We start from the raw sequence: 25,160 nt of genomic DNA, 5'->3' as shown, positions 1-25,160 counted from the left end.
AGCTTACAGGCTCTGCCATGAAGAGGTCCACACCCTGCACCCTAAGCCAGCTCCAGCGCCCAGTGTGTGCAGGAGGAGGGTAGGTGGGGAGACCAGACTGAAGAGATAGGGAATAGGGGTCACAAGGGCACCACGAGGATGATGGTTGGGAAAGGAGATTGGGATATCCCAGTCTTCTCTGTCCATTGGGTGGGTGGGGGCAGCTCTGGGCTGCATGCCTGCTGGTATTCCTTCTCTTGTATGCCAGCCAATGGACGAGGTTGGGCTCACTGTGCCCATGGCTATCTCCTCTGCCTTCCTTATGCACTTTGCATGTCCACCACGGCTGACTGTCACCTTCACAGCCAGTGGCTACACAGGTATGAGCTCAGGCAGAAGGCCGGGTGCAGCCATGTCGTAAAGACGCATTGTTCTCCCGTGCCATGTGGGCCCCCCTGGGCCCCACAAATATATCCTGCTCCAGTCTCTGTCCCTTGCCCGGAGCCCTTAGGGATGTCCGCCCATCCCCAGGGAAGAATTGTCACTATGTAAATGTCTGTGCAAATGCCTCGGTGTGGACTGACCTGCTCCACAGTGAAGCTGGGCATCCTCTACGGCTGTCACTTTGCTGTCATGGGTCCCCAGGCAAGGACACTCTGCTTGCTGTCTCTCCTGCTGCATGTTCTGCCTAAGCCAGGCAAGCTGGTAGAGAACTCTGACTTCCACCTGGCCGGGGACTACCTCCTGGGTGGCCTCTTTACCCTCCATGCCAACGTGAAGAGCATCTCCCACCTCAGCTACCTGCAGGTGCCCAAGTGCAATGAGTGAGTTCCCGTGAAGTCACAAGTAGTGATGGAGGGGCAGAGCAGAGAGTGGGGACCCTAGAAAGTACAGTGCTTAGGAGGCCAGGACAGGGTCCAGAGTGCATCTGCTAAGTCATTGCCCCACAATCCTAGATCCTAGTGCTCCCTGCATGGTCTGTGCACCAAGCCCCAACCTAGATCCAGCCTGCTATCTCCCAGTGTCCCCTGCATGATCTGTGTGACAGCCATCCAATCCTAGATCCAGCCTGTAGCCCTCAGTGCCCTCTACCCCCACCCCTCCTGCACCATCTGTTGAAATTTTAAGCGGTTGTTTGCAACCCGGAGATCTGTTTTGTCCCTATGTTACATCCCTGGAAAGACTGGGTGTTTAAACTCACTGGGTCACCATTGAAGCCATCCTCAGCCACTTTGACGAACGGGGGAGCCCCCACCCCCAATAAGACCATGTCAAAGCGTTGTCTAGACATCAGGCTCTGTCTTGCCAGGCAGAAGGTGGCGTTTGGTAGTGAGCTCTGACACTGGACACTGGAGGAGAGCCTTGCAGTTCCCAAGTTGTGGCTGGGGAGACACGGAGTGCTTCAGGGGTTGGGGAGTCCCCTTTCCCCTAGTGTGAGCGATTTGGGGTGACAGCACCACTTAGAGACTGAGTGCATATAGGAGTCATCCTGGTCTTGCTCAGAAAGAGAAACATTCTGGGTGATGGGGAAAGGGGGGGTGGGAAGGGACAGGAGGGGAGAGGGGAGAGAAAGGGGGGGGGAGAGGAAGGGGGAGGGGACAGAGTGAGCTAACTAAGAGCCGACTGTGGGAATTCACCACTTAGACAATGAAGAGGATGCTGTGTGGACCTGAGGCTGGGGAGGCTGGGGAGACTGGGGAGGCAGAGGAGGCTGGGGAGGCAGGGGAGGCTGGGGAGGCAGAGGAATCTGGGGAGGCAGGGGAGGCTGGGAAGGCTGGGGAGGCTGGGGAGCTGGTGCTAAGTGCTCTGATGCCTGTGATGATGAGGTCTGTGGTTGACAGTGCTAGTGGCAGAGAAGTGGTGATGTCATTAGCAATGCTGACTATTGATAACAGTGGTAGTTAACATGGGTGTAGGGATGATGTTGGTAGTGGTTGTAGTAGTTACAGTAATGGTGGTGATGAGGATGGTTGGGAGTGATGGTGGTAGTCATGGTGGTGGTGATGATGATGGTGGTGATGGTAGTGATGGTGGTGGTAGTGGTGGTGGTGGTGATAGTGATGGTGGTGGTGGTGGTGATGGTGGGTGGTGGTGGTAATGGTGATGGTGGTGGTGGTGATGGTGGTGGTGGTGATGGTGGTGGTGGTAGTGATGGTGATGGTGGTGATGGTGGTGGTGGTGGTGGTGGTGGTGGTGATGGTGGTGATGGTGATGGTGGTGGTGGAGGTGATGGTGGTGTTGGTGACTGTTTTAATAGTTTTAATGATGGTGTTTTGGTGGTGGTGGTAGTTGCGATGCTGTAGTAAGGGTGCTGGTCATGATATTAGTGATAATGATGGTTTGGGCAGTAATGTTGGTGATGGTGGTGGTGGTGCTGATGTCATTGTTGTCAGTGATGATCACAAACATATGGTAAAAATGGTGGTGGCGGCGCTGGGAGAGTGGGACATGCCAGTGACACCGGGGATGGCAGTGATGAAGGAGGTCACTGTGGGTGTGAATGGACAGTGGTAGGGATCACAGGGATCACAGTGGGGTCATAGGGACGGTAGTGACAGGAATGTGATTGCCAGAACCTTTTAGAGTGTCCCTTGTCGTATTTTCTCATGCGGGGAACAGAACAGCCATCCGTCCTAGTCCCCTATCCCTGTGGACACACCCCTCTCTGTGTGTGGCCCCATAGGTTCACCATGAAGGTGTTGGGCTACAACCTCATGCAGGCCATGCGTTTCGCTGTGGAGGAGATCAACAACTGTAGCTCCTTGCTACCCGGCGTGCTGCTCGGCTACGAGATGGTGGATGTCTGTTACCTCTCCAACAATATCCAGCCTGGGCTCTACTTCCTGGCACAGGACGACGACTTCCTGCCCATCCTCAAAGACTACAGCCAGTACATGCCCCACGTGGTGGCTGTCATTGGCCCCGACAACTCTGAGTCTGCCATTACCGTGTCCAACATTCTCTCTCATTTCCTCATCCCACAGGTGATGCCTGGGAGACGTGACAGGGGAGAGTGAGAGGGGCAGCTGTCCCGAGGTGGGAAGCTCTTCCTCCTTGTCAGGCATGGTGGGAACATGAGTAGGGGCAGACAGCCGTTCAGGCTTAGGACTGACTTCCTGGGAAACCTGTGACAAATCTCTTCATCCTTCTGAGCCTTGGTTTCCCCATCTGTAAAGTGGGCTGATGAAACTCCATCTCAGGACTGTCTGTGGGTTAAAGTGGTCAACCCGGAAGAGTTTTCAGCACACAGTAGGTGGTCTGCAATGCTGTCATTACCACAAAATGCATCTTTCTCCAGAATGAGGACTAAAGAGCAGGCAGTATAAGCTTGCTCTGTTGCCTAGCACAGGGCCTGACTCACTCATAGTAGGCCCTCAAGGAGTGCCACTAGGGCCTGGGAAGATGGCTCAGATGGTAAAGTGTGCAGGCACCGGGACCTTAGTTTGAATCTCCAGCACCCACATAAAAAATCTGGACAAGCAGTGAGGGAGAGAGTGTGGAGACAGGGAGATTCCCTGAGCTCACTGGTCAGCCAGTCTTGGCAAACTGGTGACTTCCAGGTTCAGTGAGCGAGGCCTTATCTCCAGAAATATGGTAGCGAGTGACTGAGGAAGATGCCTAATGTTGACTTCTGACCTCCATGTGTGTACAGACATGTGAACCTATATACACATGTCCACAATACACATATGTGTGTATACACATATATACATGCACACATATACACACATGCACACATGTGCACATATACACACATATACACATGTGCACACATGCACACATACCCCAAAGTGCTGAACATCTGCTATTATCTTTTAAATGTGGGGGGTAGGGGAATGGGGCAAGAGGCAGGGTCTCTCTACATAGGCCTGGCTGTCCTGGAAATCACTAACACTTTGAACTCACAGAGATCCACCTGCCTCTGCTTCTGCTTCCCGAGTGCTGGGATTAAAGGAATGGACGGCCACTCCTGGCATCTCTTAAATCTTTTTGGATTACATTTTCACTTACTGGGAGAGAGTACATGCATGTGTCATGGCACATGTATGAAGGTCAGAGAATGGTGTGGGAGTTGATTCTCTCCTTCCGCTGAGTGGGTCTTCAAAGACCAAACTCATCCTCAGTCTTGACAGCAAGTGCCTTTACCTGTTCAGCCGTCTTGGGAGGCTCTGACAACTATTGGTCTAATTGTCACCAGCCGCGTGGGTGAAAGTGCCTAGTCAAGCACAGGTATAGGATATTAATTATAAGTTAGATTGCCACACAGTAGGCTGGCACAAATATTGGAATTGCTGCAGCAGCTCTTACCTTGCAAAGTACCCAGAGTGGGGTCAGATACTTAGTAGGTGCTAAGCAGGTGCTAACATTTTGATGTGCCATGTCTGGTCCAGGGTTGAGTTCATCCATTTATCCATCTAACAGATATTTCCTGGACACCTACTGTGTGCCGGGGATGGTTGTAGGTGCTAGAGAATCAGCTGAGAACCAAGCACAAACCCCTGCTTGCATGCAGTCTGTCTTTTATGGGAAGACACAGAAATGCATATGGATGAATGAATGATAAAGAATGTTAGTAATACTATGGTAAAATAGCCAGGGGAGGCCAGGCATGGTAATGCACACCTTTAATCTCAGCACTCCAGAGGCAGAGGTGGGCGGATCTCTGTGAGTTCAAGACCAGCCTGGTCTACAGTGAATTCCAGGACAGCCAAGTGAAACCTTGTCCCCAAAAGCAAAACAAAAAACAAAACAAAACAACAACAAAAATAGCCATGGGTGGGGGTAGAGGGTTTTGGGTGGAGACTGAAGCAGGCTTGAGAGATTGGACGTTTCAATGTGGTGATCAGATGGGTTTTGTGAGGACCACAGGGGAGATGTGTGGGCGAGCAACTGAGAGGAGAGCATTCCAGGTTAAGGGTTAGCAGGTGCCACGGCAAAAGGCACCTGATGGGCACAGTGAGCAGAGCCAGGGCCTTGAGGGTGGTGACTGGAATGGAGTAGAGATCACTGATGGGTCTGGATGGACACCCTCAAGGGACATCTGAAGGAACTGGATGGGCGTGTGTTATGTGAGACAAGATCAGAGACACAGTGTTTGACCTAGAAACTGGAAGGGATGGATTCTTCCCATGAGGGGGACCCTGCAGGCAGTGATCCTCGAAGAGGCGAGACTGGAAGCTTGGTTCAGGTTGTCTTCATCAACCTGGATCAGACTTCGGATGGCTAACACCAGATGGTTCATCATCAGCGTGTTTAAAACAATGGTGCAATCTGGGAAAGGTTCCAGGCAACGGTCAGTTCCATTCCAGATGCACAATAAAGCTTATGGGACGAAAAGTCAAGTTTGAGATGGGAGGTGGACATTCCCAAGTCCAAGCCTGAGGTTCAGGAGGGAGGTTGGGGTTGGACCATGGGGTTGCAGGCCTAGAAACGATCTTTGTATAAGAGGCTGCATGAGTCTTGGAAGGAAGATGGTGTGGTGGGAGAGAGACGAGGCTGGGAGCCTCATTTGGGGGTACACTGAGGTCACAGCAGAGGGTGTATGGCTGACAGTGAGGTGGGAGAAGCTCAGTCAGGGTTGCTAAACAGGGAAGAGACAGATGTTACCACCTAGCCAGGGTGTGACACGTAACAGGTGCACTAGGCGAAGACGGGACTCATGTGGGTCACCCAGCCAGGGCACGGTGCATAGTAGGGCCTCACATTTTCTGAGGCGGCCATGATGATGACAGCATAGACACACTGGGTGTGTACGGGTCACCAGGGTAATGTCAGATGGAGCCCCTCTGCTAACACCTCTCTCTGGCAGATCACATATAGCGCCATCTCCGACAAGCTGCGGGACAAGCGGCACTTTCCTAGCATGCTACGCACAGTGCCCAGCGCTACCCACCACATCGAGGCCATGGTGCAGCTGATGATTCACTTCCAGTGGAACTGGATTGTGGTGCTGGTGAGCGACGACGATTACGGCCGCGAGAACAGCCACCTGTTGAGCCAGCGTCTGACCAACACGAGCGACATCTGCATTGCCTTCCAGGAGGTTCTGCCCATACCCGAGCCCAGCCAGGTCACAAGGTCCGAGGAGCAGAGACAACTGGACAACATCCTGGATAAGCTGCGGCGGACCTCGGCGCGCGTCGTGGTGGTGTTCTCGCCCGAGCTGAGCCTGCATAGCTTCTTCCACGAGGTGCTCCGCTGGAACTTCACGGGTTTTGTGTGGATCGCCTCTGAGTCCTGGGCTATCGACCCAGTTCTGCATAACCTCACGGAGCTGCGCCACACGGGTACTTTTCTGGGCGTCACCATCCAGAGGGTGTCCATCCCTGGCTTCAGTCAGTTCCGAGTGCGCCGTGACAAGCCAGGGTATCCCGTGCCTAACACGACCAACCTGCGGACGACCTGCAACCAGGACTGTGACGCCTGCTTGAACACCACCGAGTCCTTCAACAACATCCTTATGCTTTCGGGGGAGCGCGTGGTCTACAGCGTGTACTCGGCAGTCTACGCGGTGGCCCACGCCCTCCACAGACTCCTCCGCTGTAACCGGGTCCGCTGCACCAAGCAAAAGGTCTACCCGTGGCAGGTGAGGTCCTAAACTCGCAGGGGCTGACTCCACCATTGCCATGCTGTAGTCTGGGCAAAGGGTACAGGAAGCCACAGGGCATCCCCTAACTCCAGATGCCCAGCAAGCACAGGGTCTGAGTTCGAATCCCCAGCACCCATGTAAGAAGCTGGACTTAGCTGTGTGTACGTATAAACCCAATGCTGGGGCGGGTAGAGGCGGGAGGTTTGTTGGTGTTGATGTCCAACAATGGGGCTCCAGGTTCAGTGAGAGACTCTGTTTCCAGGGATTAAGGTGGGAAGGGAAAGAAGACACTTAATGTCCTCTTCTGGGCTCTGTGCCAGTGCATAGGGACACTACCCACCCTGTAATACGCACACACACACACACACACACACACACACACACACACACAGAGAGAGAGAGAGAGAGAGAGAGAGAGAGAGAGAGAGAGAGAGGAGGAGGGAGGAGAGAGAGAGAGAGAGAGAGAGAGAGAGAGAGAGAGAGAGAGAGAGAGAGAGCGAGCCCAACTCTGTTCTATTTCAGCCACGTATCCCATAGCTGCAGAACCTAAGTTCCCAGTCCTAAGTACCTGTGTCTTGAAAGGTACAGTCCTTTGAAAGGCGTTTGGCGGCCCACCGAGTGCCAGCTCTTGAGTGCTGAGATGCAGGTACCCCATGCCACCGTTCAGGACACACGTGCACTTGCCATGCGCTCTCCAGGATGTGTCCTCACGGTTGATCAGGGAAACTGAGGCACAGGGAGCCAAAGTCACAAAGCCAGCTAAGAACTGAGCTAGGACTGCAGTTCAGCCTCAGGCTGCTCTGTTGGGAGCACGTTCGAGCTAGCACCAGTTTGGGGAGCTGACCCTCTGGTTTAGGGGCGTAGGAATGATGGGTGGGGGGCAGTTCCAGCTGATGTTTGCAGTTGAGCGAGCTCCTGAGGGATGCCCCAGGTAACTCCTAAGAGAAAGGAGAAGAAAGCATTATTCTCAGCTAGTGTTTTCTTTTTAAAAAAGACTTATTTATTTTATATAAGTACACTGTCTGCTGTCTTTAGACACAGCAGAAGAGGGCATCAGATTTCATTACAGATGGTTGTGAGCCACCATGTGGTTGCTGGAATTTGAACTCAGGACCTCTGGAAGAGCAGTCAGTGCTCATAACCAGCCCTTTATTTTTTTTTCTTAAAGTTTTATTATAGAGTGTTTGCCTATCTGTTATGTCTGTGCATCACATGTGTGCAGTGCCTGTGGTCAGAGGATGGCATTGGATCCTCTGGAACTCAGATCACAAGTGGTTATGAGGTGCCGAGTGGGTGCTGGGAATTGAACTCAGGACCTCTGGAAGAGCAGCCTCTTAACTGCTGGGCCATTTCTCCAACTCCTCTCTCTCTCTAAGTCTCTCTCTCTCTCTCTCTCTCTCTCTTTCTAGTACACTGTGGCTGTCTACAATCCAGAAGAGGGCATCAGATCCCATTACAGATGGTTGTAAGCCACCATGTGGTTGCTGGGATTTGAACTCAGGACCTTTGGAAGAGCACTCAGTGCTCTTAACCACTGAGCCATCTCTCCAGCCCCCATTCTAAGTTTCTAATGCAGGTCCAGAGTCCAGAAACTGGAAGCTTCTTCTGCCAAGAAACTATAAGTCCAGAGAGATTGAGCAACAGGGCTAAAGCCTCACAGGGCTACAGTGGCCAGGCTGAGACCTAGCTGCAGGTACCTCAGGTTCCAGAGTCACCACCTGACAGTTCCACGTCCCCAGTGCTCCCATTAGGCAGGTGTTGAGGCTGGCGTGCAGGTGGCGAGTGGGGTAGACTCCCAGATGTCTGTTCCCGTCTGGTGCCAGCTCAGCTATTCTTCTTTCTGACCTCTCCAGCTACTCAGGGAGATCTGGCACGTCAACTTTACGCTCCTGGGTAACCGGCTCTTCTTCGACCAACAAGGGGACATGCCGATGCTCTTGGACATCATCCAGTGGCAGTGGGACCTGAGCCAGAATCCCTTCCAAAGCATCGCCTCCTATTCTCCCACCAGCAAGAGGCTGACCTACATTAACAATGTGTCCTGGTACACCCCCAACAACACGGTCAGCCTGGAGGGTAGCTAGCGCCTGGGCGCTTGTCAAGAAGGGGTTCTAGGGATGCGTCAGAAATAGCTGGAGGGGTCTCCGTTTTGGGTTGTGGGTCCTTCCTTGCTAACTGAGAGCTATGGAGTTGAAGGGGCTTTAGCTCCGGGAGACGGGGAGTCAGGGGCTTCTGCTCACAGCCCTGCGCTGACGTGCATGTGGCTCCAGGATTAGCCTGAGGTGATGGGTCAGGCACGTTCCTTGATGCTACCACTGAGCAACTGGTAAGAAGCACTTCACGGGTGCAGAAGCTCAGGGTCTGAGGACACAGTCTGTCATGGCAGGAGAGCATGGCCTCCGGAGCCTAAGGTGGTGGACCCCATCACATCCCCAGACAGGAAGCAGAGAGATGGGGGGCTCAGTTCACTTTCTTCTTTCTATTCAGGCTAGGGCCCTAGCCCATGGGGTGATGGTGCCACCCACATCCAAGGTGGATCTTCTCTCTGCTAAGATTTTCTAGAGACGCCCTCTCAGACATACCCAGAGGTTCATCCTTTCAGATCCTAAATTTCACCAAGTTGAGAGGATTACCCATCATCCCAGGGACTGAGGCTACTGCTCTCCCCATTGTATAGGCTAGATCACTGAAGGCACAGAGAGGTTGTGCTATCTCCTTAACTCCACACAGCTTGTCTAAGGTCAAGGTTTTCTCTGCATAGCCTTCCAGCTATAGCCAATCACCACTGTTGAGTCTGCGGAGTGAGTCAGGTCGATGTCTTTCTGTTTTCTTGAACCATAGACATTCTTCTCAGGTTCTGCAAGCAGAAGAGTGAGGCTGGTCCCTGCAAAGGCCAGGGACCTGCTTGGCCTCTCTCCTGTTTGGCAGCTTGCTGAGACTCCCTGGCTCTCCTCAGCTTGTTGGTGCCCCACTCTGATTTTTTTTTTTTTTTGGTTCTTTTTTTCGGAGCTGGGGACCGAACCCAGGGCCTTGCGCTTCCTAGGCAAGCGCTCTACCACTGAGCTAATCCCCAACCCCCCACTCTGATTTTTGCCTTCGTCATCTGAGAGTCTCTCTGTGGTCTTGTCAGTTTCCACGTATCCCCTCCGTGTAAGAACCCTAGTTCTCTCAGATGAGGGACCCTTCTTTTCTTTAATTATATAGGCAATGACTCCACCGTGGAGTCAAATCATATACTTAGGACATGGGCATTAAGGCCTATGAGGTCTTACTCCATCTATGTTCCCATAATGCACAGCCTGAGGCATGGGTCATGTGTGATAGATTATTACAGACATGCCTCCAAGTACCAAGACTGGGAAATAAGGAAAGCTTGCAGCAGAGGAGAGGAAAAGCCAGACCCAGGGAATGTCCCCAAGCCACACACTGCTGTGGCCCACAGTAGCACCATCTTCCTGTTACCTTCCAAGGATCTGCCTCAGAGCTGGGTCCCAAGGGAGAGAAATGTGCAGCATGGATTGCCTGGATCCCATCCTCTGGTAGCCACAGGTTGCTCTGTGGAGTGCGAAGCCCTTGGAGTTCCAGGTCCCAGGTGCCTCACAGCTCCTGACGGACATCATCTTATACCGTGGCCCCATGGAGGAGAGTGAAAGGCACGGCCTACTAGCTGAGGCGAGGTGCTAGCCAGTGATGACTGCACAAGATTGTCCTGCTTGAGGCTGTAGGATCACCGAGCCTTTACGATATTAGGCAGCCCTGTCTGTGCAAAGGGGACATTTGATGGGCAAATGACAGGCAGTGACCATCCCTCTCTTCCACCCCATTCTGGAGTCCCCCTCCTTCACTGGCTGTGGCTGCTCTGAGGGACTCCCTGGAATGATGGTAACCTCCTTCCTAAGGACCCCAGCCCCCAGTTGCCTGACCATAAATGTCCCCAAGACAGAGGCATAGAAGGGCTGTCCTCAGGTGCCCAGCTGCCTACCCTGCATAACCCATGCAGCTTCTTGTGAGAGCCCAAGCCCCCTTCTTCTGTGACCCTCTCATCCACTCGTGGGAAGACCTCAGAGGAACCAGCTGGTTTGCTGTGGATATGTCTCTCCAGTGGGGACTGGAATCCCACCACTATGACTCTAAGTCTAGTGAACACCAGTGATTTTAGGTCCTTCCTTATTTTTTTTGTTTGTGTGCTCTACGGGGATGGGATCAAGCCCAGGGTCTTACACATGCTAAGCAAGACCCCTACTAGCTGGTGGTATTCTTCTCTTCCTCCTTTACCTCTCCCCTCCTTCCTTCTCTCTTCCTTGTTGACAGAGTCTCTAACCCAAGCTGGACTCAAATACATTTTGTAACTGAGCATGAAATTGAATATCTGATCTTCCCGCCTCCACTCCCTAAGCCCTTGGGTTATGGAGGGATGGGTTCAAACCCAGGGCTTCTTGTGTGCTGGGTAATCACTCTGCCAACTGAGTTACCTCTCCAGTCCTCTTCTTTGGTTTTCTTATGTAGTCCAGGATGGACCTTCTGCAAGAGCAGCCAGTGCTCTTAACCTTTGAGTGGTCTCCCCAGCCCTTCCTTCTGTTATTTATCTAAGTTGGTTTTTCTGTGTTTGGAGAACATGACCACCCTGATTTTGATCCTTTTAATTTGGTCAAACCTTACATTGTAGCCTAGCATGGACCTAATGGGAATGCTCACATGCACTCAGTGGGTAAGGTACTGGGTTCTGCTGCTACAGAGCAGAGTGTCCTGTTAGAGCATCCTGTTAGAGCATCCTGAGAGCGTTCTGTTAGTGTCCTGTTAGAGTGTCCTGCTAGTGTCCTGTTAGAGTGTCCTGTTAGAGTGTCCTGTTAGAGCATCCTGTTAGAGTGTCCTGTTAGAGCATCCTGTTAGAGCGTCCTGTTAGAGCGTCCAGTTAGAGTGTCCTGTTAGAGTGTCCTGTTAGAATGTCCTGTTAGAGTGTCCTGTTAGAGCATCCTGTTAGAGTGTCCTGTTAGAGCGTCCTGCTAGAGTGTCCTATTAGCGTGTCCTGTTAGAGTGTCCTGTTAGAGCGTCCTGTTACAGTGTCCTGTTAGAGTGTCCTGTTAGAGCGTCCTGTTACAGTGTCCTGTTACAGTGTCCTGTTAGAGTGTCCTGCTAGTGTCCTGTTAGAGTGTCCTGTTAGAGTGTCCTGCTAGTGTCCTGTTAGAGCGTCCTGTTACAGTGTCCTGTAGAGTGTCCTGTTAGAGCGTCCTGTTAGAGCATCCTGTTAGAGCGTTCTGTTGGAGTATCCTGTTAGAGTGTCCTGCTAGTGTCCTGTTAGAGTGTCCTGTTAGAGCGTCCTGTTAGAGTGTCCTGTTAGAGTGTCCTGTTAGAGTGTCCTGTTAGAGTGTCCTGTTAGAGTGTCCTGTTAGAGTGTCCTGTTAGAGTGTCCTGTTAGAGCATCCTGTTAGAGCATCCTGTTAGAATGTCCTGTTAGAGCGTCCTGCTAGAGTGTCCTATTAGAGTGTCCTGTTAGAGTGTCCTGTTAGAGCGTCCTGTTACAGTGTCCTGTTAGAGTGTCCTGCTCCTGTTAGAGTGTCCTGTTACAGTGTCCTGTTACAGTGTCCTGTTAAGAGTATCCTGCTAAGAGTGTCCTGTTAGAGTGTCCTGTTAGAGCGTCCTGTTACAGTGTCCTGTAGAGTGTCCTGTTACAGTGTCCTGTTAGAGTGTCCTGTTAGAGCATCCTGTTACAGTGTCCCATTAGAGCACGCTGTTTCATGGTATTGGTCAAATTCTCTACTTTTTTGTGGATTCTCGTTTAGTTCTATGTAGTCATTGAAAATATGATGTTGACATTTCCACCCGTTATGATTGAGTACTACACATCTCTATTTTCCCTCCATTCTTTCTTGCTTTGTGTACTTTTAGGTCTCTCTTGTTAGGGCCGTATGTGTTTACACAAGGACCTTCATACTAGAACGCTCTATGTATTCCTGAATACCCTATGCATGTATCCACCTGTATCTTTTGGGGCTATGTTAGGCACCCCCAGCCCAGTTCTCTGAGGAGCTGAGTTGCTGTTTCCCACTAATTCCCAGTTTGCTCTTCTGTCTTCTCACTGTGGGGACTCTAGGCTCTCCCTGACCAAGTTGGAAACCAGCCACCCTCAGTGAAGCTCCCCTGTGTAGCATTTTTGCTTTAGCATCCTTCATGGCATCTATAATGGTCCATCTTATTCATGAAGACACTGCTTTCACTATAGCGGGGCTCTGCGTTACTGACTTTGCTGTCACACCCCAACATCTGGCATCAGTTTGTGCTCTAAGTTCCTGTGTGTGCAGGTGTGCATACATGTGTGTGCAGGTGAGCGTGTATGTATGGACATGTGGAGGCCAGAGATTAACCTTCGCAGCTGCCTGGATTTTTTAGACAGGGTCTCAGACTGGGACCTAGGATTTGGTAATTTAGCTAGGCTGGCTGGGAAGCAGGCCTCAGGAATCCTCCAGCCTCCAACTACCCAGCACCAGCATCCGCAGGCACGAACTACCACACCCCGGCTTGTGACCTCAGTTCTGGAGATGGCCTCAAGCTCTTGTGGGAAACACATTGCCAATGGAGTTATTTCTCCAGAGTCACCATCCGTGGATGGGTGAATGAAAGCCACTGTCAGGTCTCAGGGTGCCAGGCAGGCCCGATCTGGCTACTCAGGCACTGGTAAGAGATCTTGAGTTCAGAGGTGGGAGGGACCTGGCAATGTGATAAAGGACACATGTGTGTCTGTGCTGAGAGCAGTGCACCTACACAGTGCATGGTCATGTTCTTGGTGCAGAAGTCCCCATTCAGCTCAGGGAGCCTAGTAGTGGGTTAGATGTTTAATTCTTTTAAGTTGATGATGATAGTGGTGGTGGTGGTTGGTGGTGGTGGTGGTGGTGGTGGTGGTGGTGGGTGGTAGGGTGGTGGTGATGGTGGTGGTGGTTATGATGGTGGTGGTTATGGTGGTTGTTATGGTGATGGTGGTAGTGGTGATGGTGGTAGTGGTGATGGTGGTAGTGGTGATGGTGGGTGGTGGTGGTGGTGGTGGTAATGGTGATGGTGGTGGTGGTGGTATTGGTGGTGGTGGTGGTGGTGGTGGTGTGTGTGTGTGTGTGTGTGTGTGTGTGTGTGTGTGTGTGTGTGTGAGCATGCATGCTGTGGTACACACATGGAGGTTAAAGAACAACTTTGTGAAGCCTGTTCTCTTCTCCCACCTTTACATGGGTTCTGGGGATTGAACTCAGGTCATCAGACTTGGCTGCAGACACCTCTCCTAGCTGAGGTATCTTAGCCCATGGATGTTTACTTTGGACTAGCGTAAGTCACTCAGGCTTCTCTGTGAAGTGCTAGGGAGGTGACAAGTTATCTAGATATGTCATCTGATGGCCAGGTACAAGGAAGGCCTGTACCCAACCCAGAGCTGTGGCTGCCCAAGGCATCGCCCCTTCTCCTGCCTCTATCATGGTCTTATCCACAAGTGGCTCCCTCACCAGGCTCAGATGTGACACACCCGTCATCTTCAGTCCCAATGTCTCCTCTGTGTATAGCACATCCCTTCATCCTGTGATTGGCAACCTCTGTGTGCTGGGCTCCTCTGCGGTAGAGACAGTAGGCACGGGCACTGCCCTTGGGTTCTAGCTCACCTGAGATCCCTGGTCTTCAGGAGGACATAACCAACCAGGAGTCCTAGCTGCAGGTAACATGGAAACATGGTAACAGAATAAATAGTGACCGTTCAGGTAAGGATGGATCCAGGGTCTCTCAATAGCTTTCAACCCTCCCCCACCAAGATGGCCACGATGTCCTCTTTGTGATAAGATGGCTACCAGGACCCTGGTTATTGCACTCTATCTCGTTAGCATCCTCTGAAGTCTCTCTTCACCCTTGGGTGCCTTTACCAGAGGGTGGAGGACTGGGTTAGGCCACAGACAGGCGACACTGAGAGAGTCCTGCAGAGATCTAGTTCTAACAGCAGTTCAGACAGGATCAGGCTACCTTCTCCTGAGGAGCATCTTGCTGGGTGTGGGAGAGAGCAGGGGCCTCCCAGAGGGTGAGGAAAGAGGACTGAGAGTCTCTCGCCTTCCTCCCTCCAGGTCCCTGTCTCCATGTGTTCCAAGAGCTGCCAGCCAGGGCAAATGAAAAAGTCCGTGGGCCTCCACCCTTGTTGCTTCGAGTGCTTGGATTGTATGCCAGGCACCTACCTCAACCGCTCAGCAGGTATGGGTCCCATCAGCCCTGCTCTGAACTTCATTAGCAGATCTCAGGGCCTCAGTTCATGGCTCAGCGTCCCCACTCTGTCCTGGAGTTTTCAGGGGTCCCTTCACTTTGTCAGGGTCTCTGAGGGCTTCCCCAGGGTTGCAAGTATCCACAGGCTAGAGACCAGGCCTGGTGCCTCTTGTGGCTTCCCATGAAGTGAAATCTCCAGTATAGGTTTCTGTGTGGTACTTCAGGACCAGTCCCCACACTGTGTGCCAAGCAGGTCACCCACTGGGCCACCTCCCCAGTCCCCATTGACTGAATTCTTGGTTGAAAGCCACTCTCTTTCTAGACCACTGACTCCAGTGTTTGGACTCACATCAGTGTTTAACACACTACAGGGTTGAGTGAAAAGCTCTCGCCTGGCCTCCCTGATTAAAAACTAATTGGTGATTTCGCCTCTGAATAAAAACACTTGCTGTGTGCCCAGCAGCAAGCAGGGCCCCGGCTAAGTGCTGATCAAGTGTGTGGAAGGCTTCTGGTGGCCTGTCATAGCCTCAGTGGTCTGTAGACAGGGGACAGACTTTACTGGTCTCTGGAGCTCTCCATCTCTGGTACCCACCACAGTATCTAAAGACTCTCAGTGCTCTCTGTAAGGTTGGGGAGACACAGTTGGTAAAGAGCTTACCTTGCAAGGACATGGGTTTGATCCCCAGGATTCAATGTGAAATAGACCCAAACATGGCGGCGTGCACTTGGAACCAGTGTTGGGGAGGTCAAGGCGTGTGGCTCCCTGGGGCTCATTGGCTTGCCAGTTTAGTTAACTTATTGAGTTCCAGGCAAGCAAAAGAGCTAGTCTCAATAAGGAATGAAGGAAGGAAGGAAGGAAGGATAGAAGGAAGGGAGGAAGGAAGGAAGGAAGGAAGGAAGGAAGGAAGGAAGGAAGGATGGATGCATGGCATTTGAGGAACAATACTGATATGGTCCTCCTATCTGAACACTCATGTATACACACATGCACACGCACACATATGCACACACACTATATAAATACATAAAAAACCTCCCACCCCCGCTGAAGATGTGCTTACAGGTCTCTACCCCTAGAGAACGATATCTTGGCAGAAAGGTCTTGAAATTGGTGGGTTCTGAGCAAGGAGACATGAGTTTAAGTCCTGATTTGATAACTTACCGGCTTTGTGACTTTGGAAAAATGACTTAACATGGCTGGTCCCCGTTACCATGAGATGAGGTGGCAGGGAAACTTTGCTTAATCGTGGAAATGATAGGAGTTCTTTAGCCTCTCTCTGCCTCAGGGCCCAGGCCCAGAGAACACGAGGAAGGGGGCGCTCGCACATGGAGTCCCACTGACTGGGGTTGCTGTGGGCTCTTGCAGATGAGTTTAACTGTCTGTCCTGCCCGGGTTCCATGTGGTCCTACAAGAACGACATCACTTGCTTCCAGCGGCGGCCTACCTTCTTGGAGTGGCATGAAGTGCCCACCATCGTGGTGGCCATACTGGCTGCCCTGGGCTTCTTCAGTACACTGGCCATTCTTTTCATCTTCTGGAGACATTTCCAGACACCCATGGTGCGCTCGGCCGGTGGCCCCATGTGCTTCCTGATGCTCGTGCCCCTGCTGCTGGCGTTTGGGATGGTGCCCGTGTATGTAGGGCCCCCCACGGTCTTCTCATGCTTCTGCCGACAGGCTTTCTTCACCGTCTGCTTCTCCATCTGCCTATCCTGCATCACCGTGCGCTCCTTCCAGATCGTGTGTGTCTTCAAGATGGCCAGACGCCTGCCAAGTGCCTACAGTTTCTGGATGCGTTACCACGGGCCCTATGTCTTTGTGGCCTTCATCACGGCCATCAAGGTGGCCCTGGTGGTGGGCAACATGCTGGCCACCACCATCAACCCCATTGGCCGGACAGACCCGGATGACCCCAACATCATGATCCTCTCGTGCCACCCTAACTACCGCAACGGGCTACTGTTCAACACCAGCATGGACTTGCTGCTGTCTGTGCTGGGTTTCAGCTTCGCTTACATGGGCAAGGAACTGCCCACCAACTACAACGAAGCCAAGTTCATCACTCTCAGCATGACCTTCTCCTTCACCTCCTCCATCTCCCTCTGCACCTTCATGTCTGTGCACGACGGCGTGCTGGTCACCATCATGGACCTCCTGGTCACTGTGCTCAACTTCCTGGCCATCGGCTTGGGATACTTTGGCCCCAAGTGTTACATGATCCTTTTCTACCCGGAGCGCAACACCTCAGCCTATTTCAATAGCATGATCCAGGGCTACACCATGAGAAAGAGCTAGCTCCGCCCACCGGCCTCAGCAGCAGAGCCCCCCGGCCACGCTAATGGTGTTCCTCTGCCATTCTCTGCAGCTTAGCTATTTTTACCCACATAGCGCTTAAAAATACCCATGATGCACTCTCCCCCGACCCCCAAGCCATTTCACTGGCCAGGACCTACCACCCACTTATAGACGAAACCACCAAGGCGCCCTATGGGGCTCCAAGGATGGCCTACCACTGCCATCTGGTGGTTACAGTGAGCACCTGCGGGCCGTGGCCGATGGCTCCCAGCTGGTGGCTAGTGGCTGTGAGACCAGATGTCTGTGTATCTGGGTTTCATTCCAGTTCCTGGGGCTCCTGTGTTCTAATGGTCAGATGGGCATCATGGGCCCTTCATTATTGCTTATGAATAAACTTCCCTCCGGTGAAATCAATGTCCCTTCTTGATGTCAGAGGTTCCCTGAGGAAGGGCATAGACTCAGTCTGGGCATTCATTGTGTCTGGGTGACGGTGGGCCAACATGTCTTTAAGTCTACACTTGCCCACCTCTGAAGTTGGAGTCATTGTTGCAGATGTTGACGTTTGGAGACTGAAGAAAGGGAAAAAGAAAGGAAGTTGGCATGAGTCACTCTTCTGGAAGAGATGTGGGGAGAGTCACAGCATGGTTGCTGTAGACAGCCATGATGGGGCCCTGGAGTGGGAGAGGGAGCCTTTGAGTCTTAAGAGCCTTAGGACAGAAAGCCACCATAGATAGCATGGCAGGGGGCTGCAAGTGACTAAGTCTTTACTTCTATGGAACAAAGGGAGTTCCTTGTTCCAGGGTGTGTGCATACACTCTCTAGGGAAATACACTCTCCACTGTGTTATCTTGGGTACTTGCCAGGAGTCCCAGGGCAGAAAGGCACTAGACAAAATTGAAGTTATAATGCAAGGTTGTTTTAGACCTGGGTATCAGGGGCCTGGGCTCCCAATTGCAGGGAGGAGGGAGTCTTCCAAGTCACAGCAGGTATACTGGTCAGCTCTGTCCAGAGACAGCCGTGGGGAGGCATGGCCTGATTGCAGAGAGAGAGAGAGAGAGAGAGAGAGAGAGAGAGAGAGAGGCAGAGAGAGAGAGAGGCAGAGAGAGAGAGGCTACAACACAACAAGAACCCATGATATAACACAAAATAAGGTTAAAATGTATACAGCAGGTGCTCAATAAATGCCAATCGCTATAAATTCACATACCTCTGAAACCATCAGGGTAATGTAAAGTTGTGCTTTGTGTGTGTGTGTGTTTGTGTGTGTGTGTGTGTTTGTGTGTGTGTGTGTGTGTGTATGTATTTGTGTGTGTATGCGTGCCTGCAGACATGTATGTGCAGGTATACCTATACATGTGTGTACGTGCATGTGGAGGCCAGAGGAAAACATTAGGTGCTATTTATCAGAAACCATAAGATGATGGTGAGGTTAAATCCCTTATGGGCCTAGCACTGGCTGATGGGCTAGGCTGGAGGCCAGTGAGCACTAAGCATCTGCCTGCTCTATCTACAAGCACAGGCTGCCATGCCTGGTGTGGAGGTTTGAATGGGAACAGCCCCCATAGGCATATAGAATTAAATGCCTGGCCATCAGTTGGTGGAACTGTTTGGGAAGGTTTAGGGGTGTGGCCTTAGAAGAGGCGTGTCACTGGGGGCGGGCTCTGAGATTTCAGAAGCCTAGGCTACTCTGACAGTTCATATTCTCTGTCCTTGCTTGTGGTCTCAGCTACTGCTCCAGCGTCCGGCCTGCCTGTCTGCTGCTATAATCTTTACCATGGTGGTCATGAACTCTGCTGCCGACCAGAATCTTCTTGAAAAAAACAATTTACTTATTTTTATTTATATTGGTGTTCTGCCTGCATGTGTGTCTGTGTGAGGGTGTCAGAACCCCTGAACCAGAATTACAGACAGCTGTGAGTGTCCATGTGGATCCTGGGACTTGAACTCAGGACCTTTGGAAGAGCAGCCAGTGCTTTGAACCGCTGAGCCATCTTGGTCTCTCATACTTGTGTGGCAAGCACTTTAGTGGCTGAGCCATCCCCTAGACCATACTTTTTAATGTCTGTGTTTCAAAATCTTCCTGTACTAGAGACCACAGTGCCAACCCCTGTGGAAAACCCACCCTTCTGAAACTGTTCCCCAGCCTTACCCACCCCAGCAAATAAGGCTCATAATCTTAGAGATCCAGAGCCTGCCTGTTGTGGTCACCTTGCCACTGGGCAGAACTCTGCCTTGTACACCCTTATTTCTGGGCAGAGTCCTCTGACCTTGCTGTATCCGGTTCAGGACTGGTCCTCCATGCTCACCAAAGAGACAGGCTCTAAGCTTCCAAGCTTTTTCAGAGAGCCAGCTGCCAGCTCAGGGCACCCAGATCTCAGACAGGCACTGGAGTTGCAGTTTGGGGCAGGACAGAGGTACAAGCTTCCTGACACGTGGAAGACTCGGGAGAGGCTTTTCAAATCTCCTCTGGGAGTGATCACAGTTTCCCAGGAGTCGGGAGGTGGGGCCCCGTGAGAACCGCAGGAAGAAAGATGGGGAAGCAGACTGCGAAGAGGGACAGCTGGGACCGAGCGCAGAGGCTGAGCTCTGGGTCTTCGGGCCTTGTCCTTTCTGAGTGGCTCTGCCAGGGCTCTGGGCACAGTATCTACCCTGCATTTCTTCTCTGTCACCGGAGAAGACATCCTTGCACCCTTCGCTCCTTGTCCAGCTATATGTTCCCATAGTCCTCAGCGTGGGTCTCATGTAGGGGCCAGAGATGGCTAGGGGAAGAGACTGAACTACGTAGCGTTTTTCTTTTTTATTAATCATTCCATTCGTTTACCTCTCAAATGATATCCCACTTCCCGGTTACCCCCTCCACCAATCCCCTATCCCATGATATCCCACTTCCGGGTTACCCCTTCACCAGTCCCCCATCCCCCATCTGCCCTCCCCCTTACCCTTTGTTAGATAGCATTTTTCAGACGAACCAAACACACCTATCGCGTATGCTTATAAACGGTAAGAGGACATTTCTCAGATGAGTCTACTTGGCCCGAGGCTGAAGAGCCCCCCTATAGAGATCTGCAGACAGGAGAGCCGAGGACACTGCAGCTGCTCAGACCAAGAGGGACCAATGCCGCAGCCCCAGTCTGAGGCTAAAGGCCGGGGCATCCCTGTCAAATGTGGGTCCACATTCAAGTTCAAAGGCTAAAGGAGCTGGAGTTGGATGACCGGATAACCGTTGTAACAGAAGTGCTCGCTCAAGGATGGCTAAATGCGCACTGGCTTCCCTCTTCCATGTTCCATCCTTGCCAAGTCACTGGGAGGGTCTTCCCCGTTCAGGATGCCGGCCCACCTGTCAATCATCTTCGGATACGCCCAGAGCTGTGGCCACCTGCCAATCATCTCAAGAAACGCCCAGAGCTGTGCATTACCAACTTTTCAAGGAGGTGCTTTTTCTCTTCCTTGCTTCCTTTTTTCCTTTCTCTCTTTTCTTTTCTTTCTTTTTTAAGATTTATTTATTTATTTATTTATTTATTTATTTATTTATTTATTTATTTATTGTATGTAAGTATACTGTCACTCTCTTTATACACACCAGGAGAGGGCATCGGATCCCATTATAGATGTTTGTGAGTCATCACCTGGATGCTGGGAATTGAACTTGTATTTGTTTGTTTGTTTTGTTTTGTGAAACCGGGTTTTTCTATGGATCCCTGGCTGTGTTGGAACTTACTTTGTGGACCATGCTGGCTTAAAATTCATGGAGATCCACCTGCTTCTGCCTCCCAAGTGCTGGGATGCAATTAGACCAACCTTTCAGCAGACATTAGGAATGTGGGTTTTTTTTTCTAGAAGTAAGGTCTTTGTTGATGTTCCTTCTCCATCCCCTCCAGACTTCCCAGGGGAGCTTGGAGCCAACACACAGAGGCCTGACTGAGCCCTTAGCTTTTGTAGGGCCTGGTTCTGGCCATGGCTATGTCCTGTCTGTCCCCCTTGCCTGAGGGACCAGATTTTAGGAGCACAGGGAGTTTTAATCTCTTAATTCTTTCTCTTTACATCCGTCTATGCCTTGGCTTAATTTTCTTTTGAAAGAGCTAATGGCCTCATTTCTGAGTTCTGGTAGAGGACCACCGTTAGTGGAGAAAATCCCAGAACCTCACTGAGCTCAGAGGACACCTACTGCACACCTGTATAGCTGTGATGGAGGAGTCTTAATCCTTTCTTCCCCTCCAGAGGTCATTGAGAACTCCCTCCACCGTTAGACAACTATTGTGTGTTGTGTTGTGTCTATATATGTGTGTGTGTTGTCTGTGTGTGTTGTGTGTACATGTGGTGTGTGTGTGATGTATGTGGTAGCTTGTAGGTATGTGTGTTGTATGTAGGTGTGTGTATGCATGTGTGTGGTATATGTGTGTAGGTGTGTGTGTGGTGCGTGTGGTGTGTATGGTGTGGAGTGTGTGTATGCGTGTGGTATGTAATGTGTGTTTGTGTGTGATGTAGTATGTGTGGCATTTGGTGTGTGTGTATGTGTACTGTATGCAGGTACATATATACACATGTTTGTCCACAAGCATGTAGAAGCCAGAGGGCCACCTCCTGTGTTGTTCCATCATGTTTTCTCTTCAGCCATAGCTTCTCACTGACTGGAACTCACCCAGTAGCCCAGGTTGGCCCACAAACTCTAGGGATCATCCTGTCTCTGCTTCCCCAGTGTTGGGATTACAAGTGAGTCTGGTTTTTCACACATGCTCAGGTCCTCATGCTTGCAAGGTAAGCCTGTTACTGGCTGATTGCCCCCCCCCACTTCCCCCTAGACTAGAAGGCAATTCCTGGTAGGTCGAGTGAGAGCCTGACTCTGGGATTCCTATTTAGGGACACTAGCTATGTCCTTTGGGCCCATGTATAAGCTTCCTCATGGTGGCTCGTCCTCTGTGATAGCAGATGGAGTCTTCTTTGAAGGAGTGTCCTCTCTAGTACCTTCCATGACTTCCACTGACCTCCCAACTCCTCCTTATCTCCCCAAATACCCAGAAGTCCCTGCTCTCAGAGCCAGAGCCCTGTGGGTAGCACCCTATTCTGGGGTGTCAGTGGGGGAAAGGTGGCATTTTCTTCATCCAGTGGTTGGTTTCAGGGGTAGGCACATGACCTGGGTTGGTCTAATCAGAGGGACTCATGGGATTTGTGCTGGGGCAGTATAATAAAATAGAAAGGCCACAGGAATGGCTGGGTCAGTTTTCTCAGTCAGGCTTACAAACTCCTCTTCTCTCTATGTCCTCACGGTGGACTCACCTCCCACCTCTCTCTATGGCCACACGGACTCCTCTGCAGCTCCCAGTCTGCCACCGTCTTGAGGCCTTGGCACTGACTGTTTTCTTCTCTCAGAATGCACCTCCTTGATAGCCTTGGTCCCTTGTTTATCTTCTCCCTCCTGATTGGCAGCTGTCCTTCATCCATCACAGGATGAATGATTATTGAATACCTTGCTGTGTTCACCTGCCTCGGGATACAATAAACACAACCACACAGGGGCTCTGCCTCTCGGGCATGTAGGAGAGCACCCTGGCCAGAATAAAACCTTGTGAGTGTTGTCAGGAGTGACAACAGGTGGGACTGGGCTGTGGGTTCAAGACCAGCCAACCCAGTAGCTGCTCTGGAAGGCTGGAAGAAATGGCCAGAAAGAAGAGAAAGAAGAGTTCACCAGGGTTGGGGAGATGGCTCAGTGGTTAACAGCACTGACTGCTCTTCCAGAGGTCCTGAGTTCAATTCCCAGCAACCACATGGTGGCTCACAACCATCTGGAATGGGATCGGATGCCTCTTCTGGTGTGTCTGACATACATCAAACAGATAAATAGATAGAGTTTACCTGTGAGAGGGGATTATAGACATTCATTCATTCATTGAACAAGTGACAAATGAGTACTATCAAAGATTCAGGCCCTGCGTAGCATCAAGGACAACTGTCACCTAAGAACACAATCTCTGTTCCCAGTACATAGCACACAGCCCACACAGCCATTCATCCTGGCACCAGCCACTAGTGTGGGGCACCAGCCACTAGTGTGGGGGGAATTCGGGGAGTAATGGAAGCATCAGAGGGGACCCTCCGGCAGGCCAAGGAAGGCTGCTGATACGTTGACAGCTTGCATCAGGCAGAGGGTAGAAGGAATGGGCAGTGGCTCTGAGCCTGACGCCTTGAGTTTGATTCCCACGAATCCCTGAAGCGGCAGAAGAACTCCACCTCTACACACATGCACATGCGAGATAGGCAGCTGTGTTTCCAAAGAAGGAACAGGTGGGTGGCCGACCTAGGAAGAGAGCCAGCCTGAGCAAAGGCCCCGTGGTAGGAAGACGCAGCAGCCTGGAGAGCAGAGAGTTAGGGAGCTGAGCCTGAGAGAGCTGAGGTGAGGGAGGAGAGGCAAGGGGAAGAGATAGACAGAAATGTGAGACAGGTGTGTGTGGGGGGGTGGGGGGAGCAGGAGAGAAAAACAGGGCAGGGGGAAGAAATACGGCGAGGAGAGGCAGAGGTGTGTGTGCCACAGGACAGCTAAGGTCTTCAGCAGCACACCAGCCCCCAGGGAGTCCCTGACAAGTGTGATTCAGACTCTGTCCTGAGAGAGGGCACAGGGGTCTTTGGGAGAAAGGAGCAGATGTGTGGGGGTAGAGCCCAAGGGATGAATGAGTCTGGGAGACCCTTGAGGAGTGGGCTACTAGGTTTGATGGAACCATTCATGGTTACGGGGTTGGGGCCGCATCAGTTCTGTGGAGGAATGGGCTGCAGGGGATGAGCTAAGGAAGGGATCGTGGCTTCTGGCTATCTAGGATGGTTTTTGTGGGCTTTGGGCTGTCCCAAGCCTTGAGGCATGCTCGACACCCAATCTAGGATGCTGGTGCATGCTCAAGAATTTCTGCTGGCCTCTCAGCGCAGTGCACCGATGCCATAGAGAGAGACCTAACAGATGCCAGCATCCCACAGAGCACTTAGGACCTCACAGGCCAACAGCCACCCAGGATCAACCCATCTCTTGTGCTGCCCAGTTCTTGGGGTATGAGCAACAGGGTCAGAGCCTCTCTTGCTTCAGCTCTTCAATCCTAGGATGGGGACACCCAGTTGGAATGTCTAGGATGACAAAGCAAAGGCAGGTTCACTTCTGCGACTGGGGAAGTGGCTGGCCATCCTCCTTCCAATGATGATGTATGGCCCATCTGCTTCCACTTAGCAGCTCCAGGCGCCTAATTGGCAGATCAAACAATCTGATGTTCCACGTTAGATAAGTTGTTAACGCATACTATGGACACTGACAGCTTCTGGATGCATTCCAAGCCCCATCCGACCACCACAGGAGCCGGGTGCTAATACGAACCAGGCCCTGTATGCAGAAGTGAGAGGACTGCGAACAGTTTTGAGGAAGGGCCTAGGCAAATGCAGCCATGGCTGCCTGGGAAGGGCGTGGGAGCCACCAAGACTTAACAGTGGATTTAAACAGAACAGACAGGAGCTCTCAGAGAGGATACAGTCTCCAGTGGCAGCTGAGGACTTCAAGGAACCCCTGGATCCTGCCCTGATAGAACGATGAGAGGAGTTGCTACAGATTAGAAGCAAGGGGCCTTGGTGCCTGGAGTGTCTGTGACTTGCAGGGCTCTGGCTACGTGGCCATAGCTTCATCATCTGGGAAACCAGAAAACAATCCTGCTACACCTGAGGGAACAGATTGTCTCAGTTCCCTGTGTGTCTGAAACACAGTGGGCCTGGGCATGGTTCTTATCCGCCAGGAGTTACCTCTGAAATCACTGTCACGGAAGCCTCAGTATAGAGTCACAGTGTTGCCCCTCAGAGTCACAGTGCCCCCCTTGCAAAGTCATGGTATTCCCCCCTCCCCCAGAGTCATTGTCTCCTCCTCAGGCAGTCACAGTGTCCTATAACAGAGTCATAGTATCCCCAACAAGGAATCATTATAGGGTTTCAATTGCAGATTCACAATGTCTCCCTTATAGAGACTTAGTGTCCCCTCAGAGAGTCACAGTGTCTCCTCAGAGAGTCACAGTGTCCCCTCATAGAGTCACAGCATCCTCTCACAGTCATAGTGTCCCCTCAG

General features: G+C 51.7%; 1 protein-coding gene across 1 annotated transcript; it reads left to right on the top strand.

The window, feature by feature from the left end:
• The first annotated feature begins 612 nt into the window (after window positions 1-612).
• Tas1r2 (taste 1 receptor member 2) lies at window positions 613-17,080 on the top strand. Its single transcript, XM_032888024.1, has 6 exons — window positions 613-803; window positions 2,663-2,963; window positions 5,789-6,565; window positions 8,422-8,631; window positions 14,653-14,776; window positions 16,152-17,080. The coding sequence occupies exons 1-6, from the start codon at window positions 613-615 to the stop codon at window positions 17,078-17,080; spliced, it is 2,532 nt and encodes an 843-aa protein (XP_032743915.1).
• Window positions 17,081-25,160: the final 8,080 nt, after the last annotated feature.

Source organism: Rattus rattus, chromosome 1 (assembly GCF_011064425.1).
Source record: "Rattus rattus isolate New Zealand chromosome 1, Rrattus_CSIRO_v1, whole genome shotgun sequence".
NCBI lineage: Eukaryota > Metazoa > Chordata > Mammalia > Rodentia > Muridae > Rattus > Rattus rattus.
Note: the sequence above shows the minus strand (reverse complement) of the source record. Positions and strands in the feature narration are given on the sequence as shown.

Bases quoted from the DNA above. Each gene is read 5' to 3' on its own strand.
- Tas1r2 (XM_032888024.1), top strand. From the start codon at position 613: ATGGGTCCCCAGGCAAGGACACTCTGCTTGCTGTCTCTCCTGCTGCAT. The intron at 6,566-8,421 runs GTGAGGTCCTAA...TGACCTCTCCAG, and splicing joins AAAAGGTCTACCCGTGGCAG to CTACTCAGGGAGATCTGGCA. The intron at 8,632-14,652 runs GTCAGCCTGGAG...TCCTCCCTCCAG, and splicing joins GGTACACCCCCAACAACACG to GTCCCTGTCTCCATGTGTTC.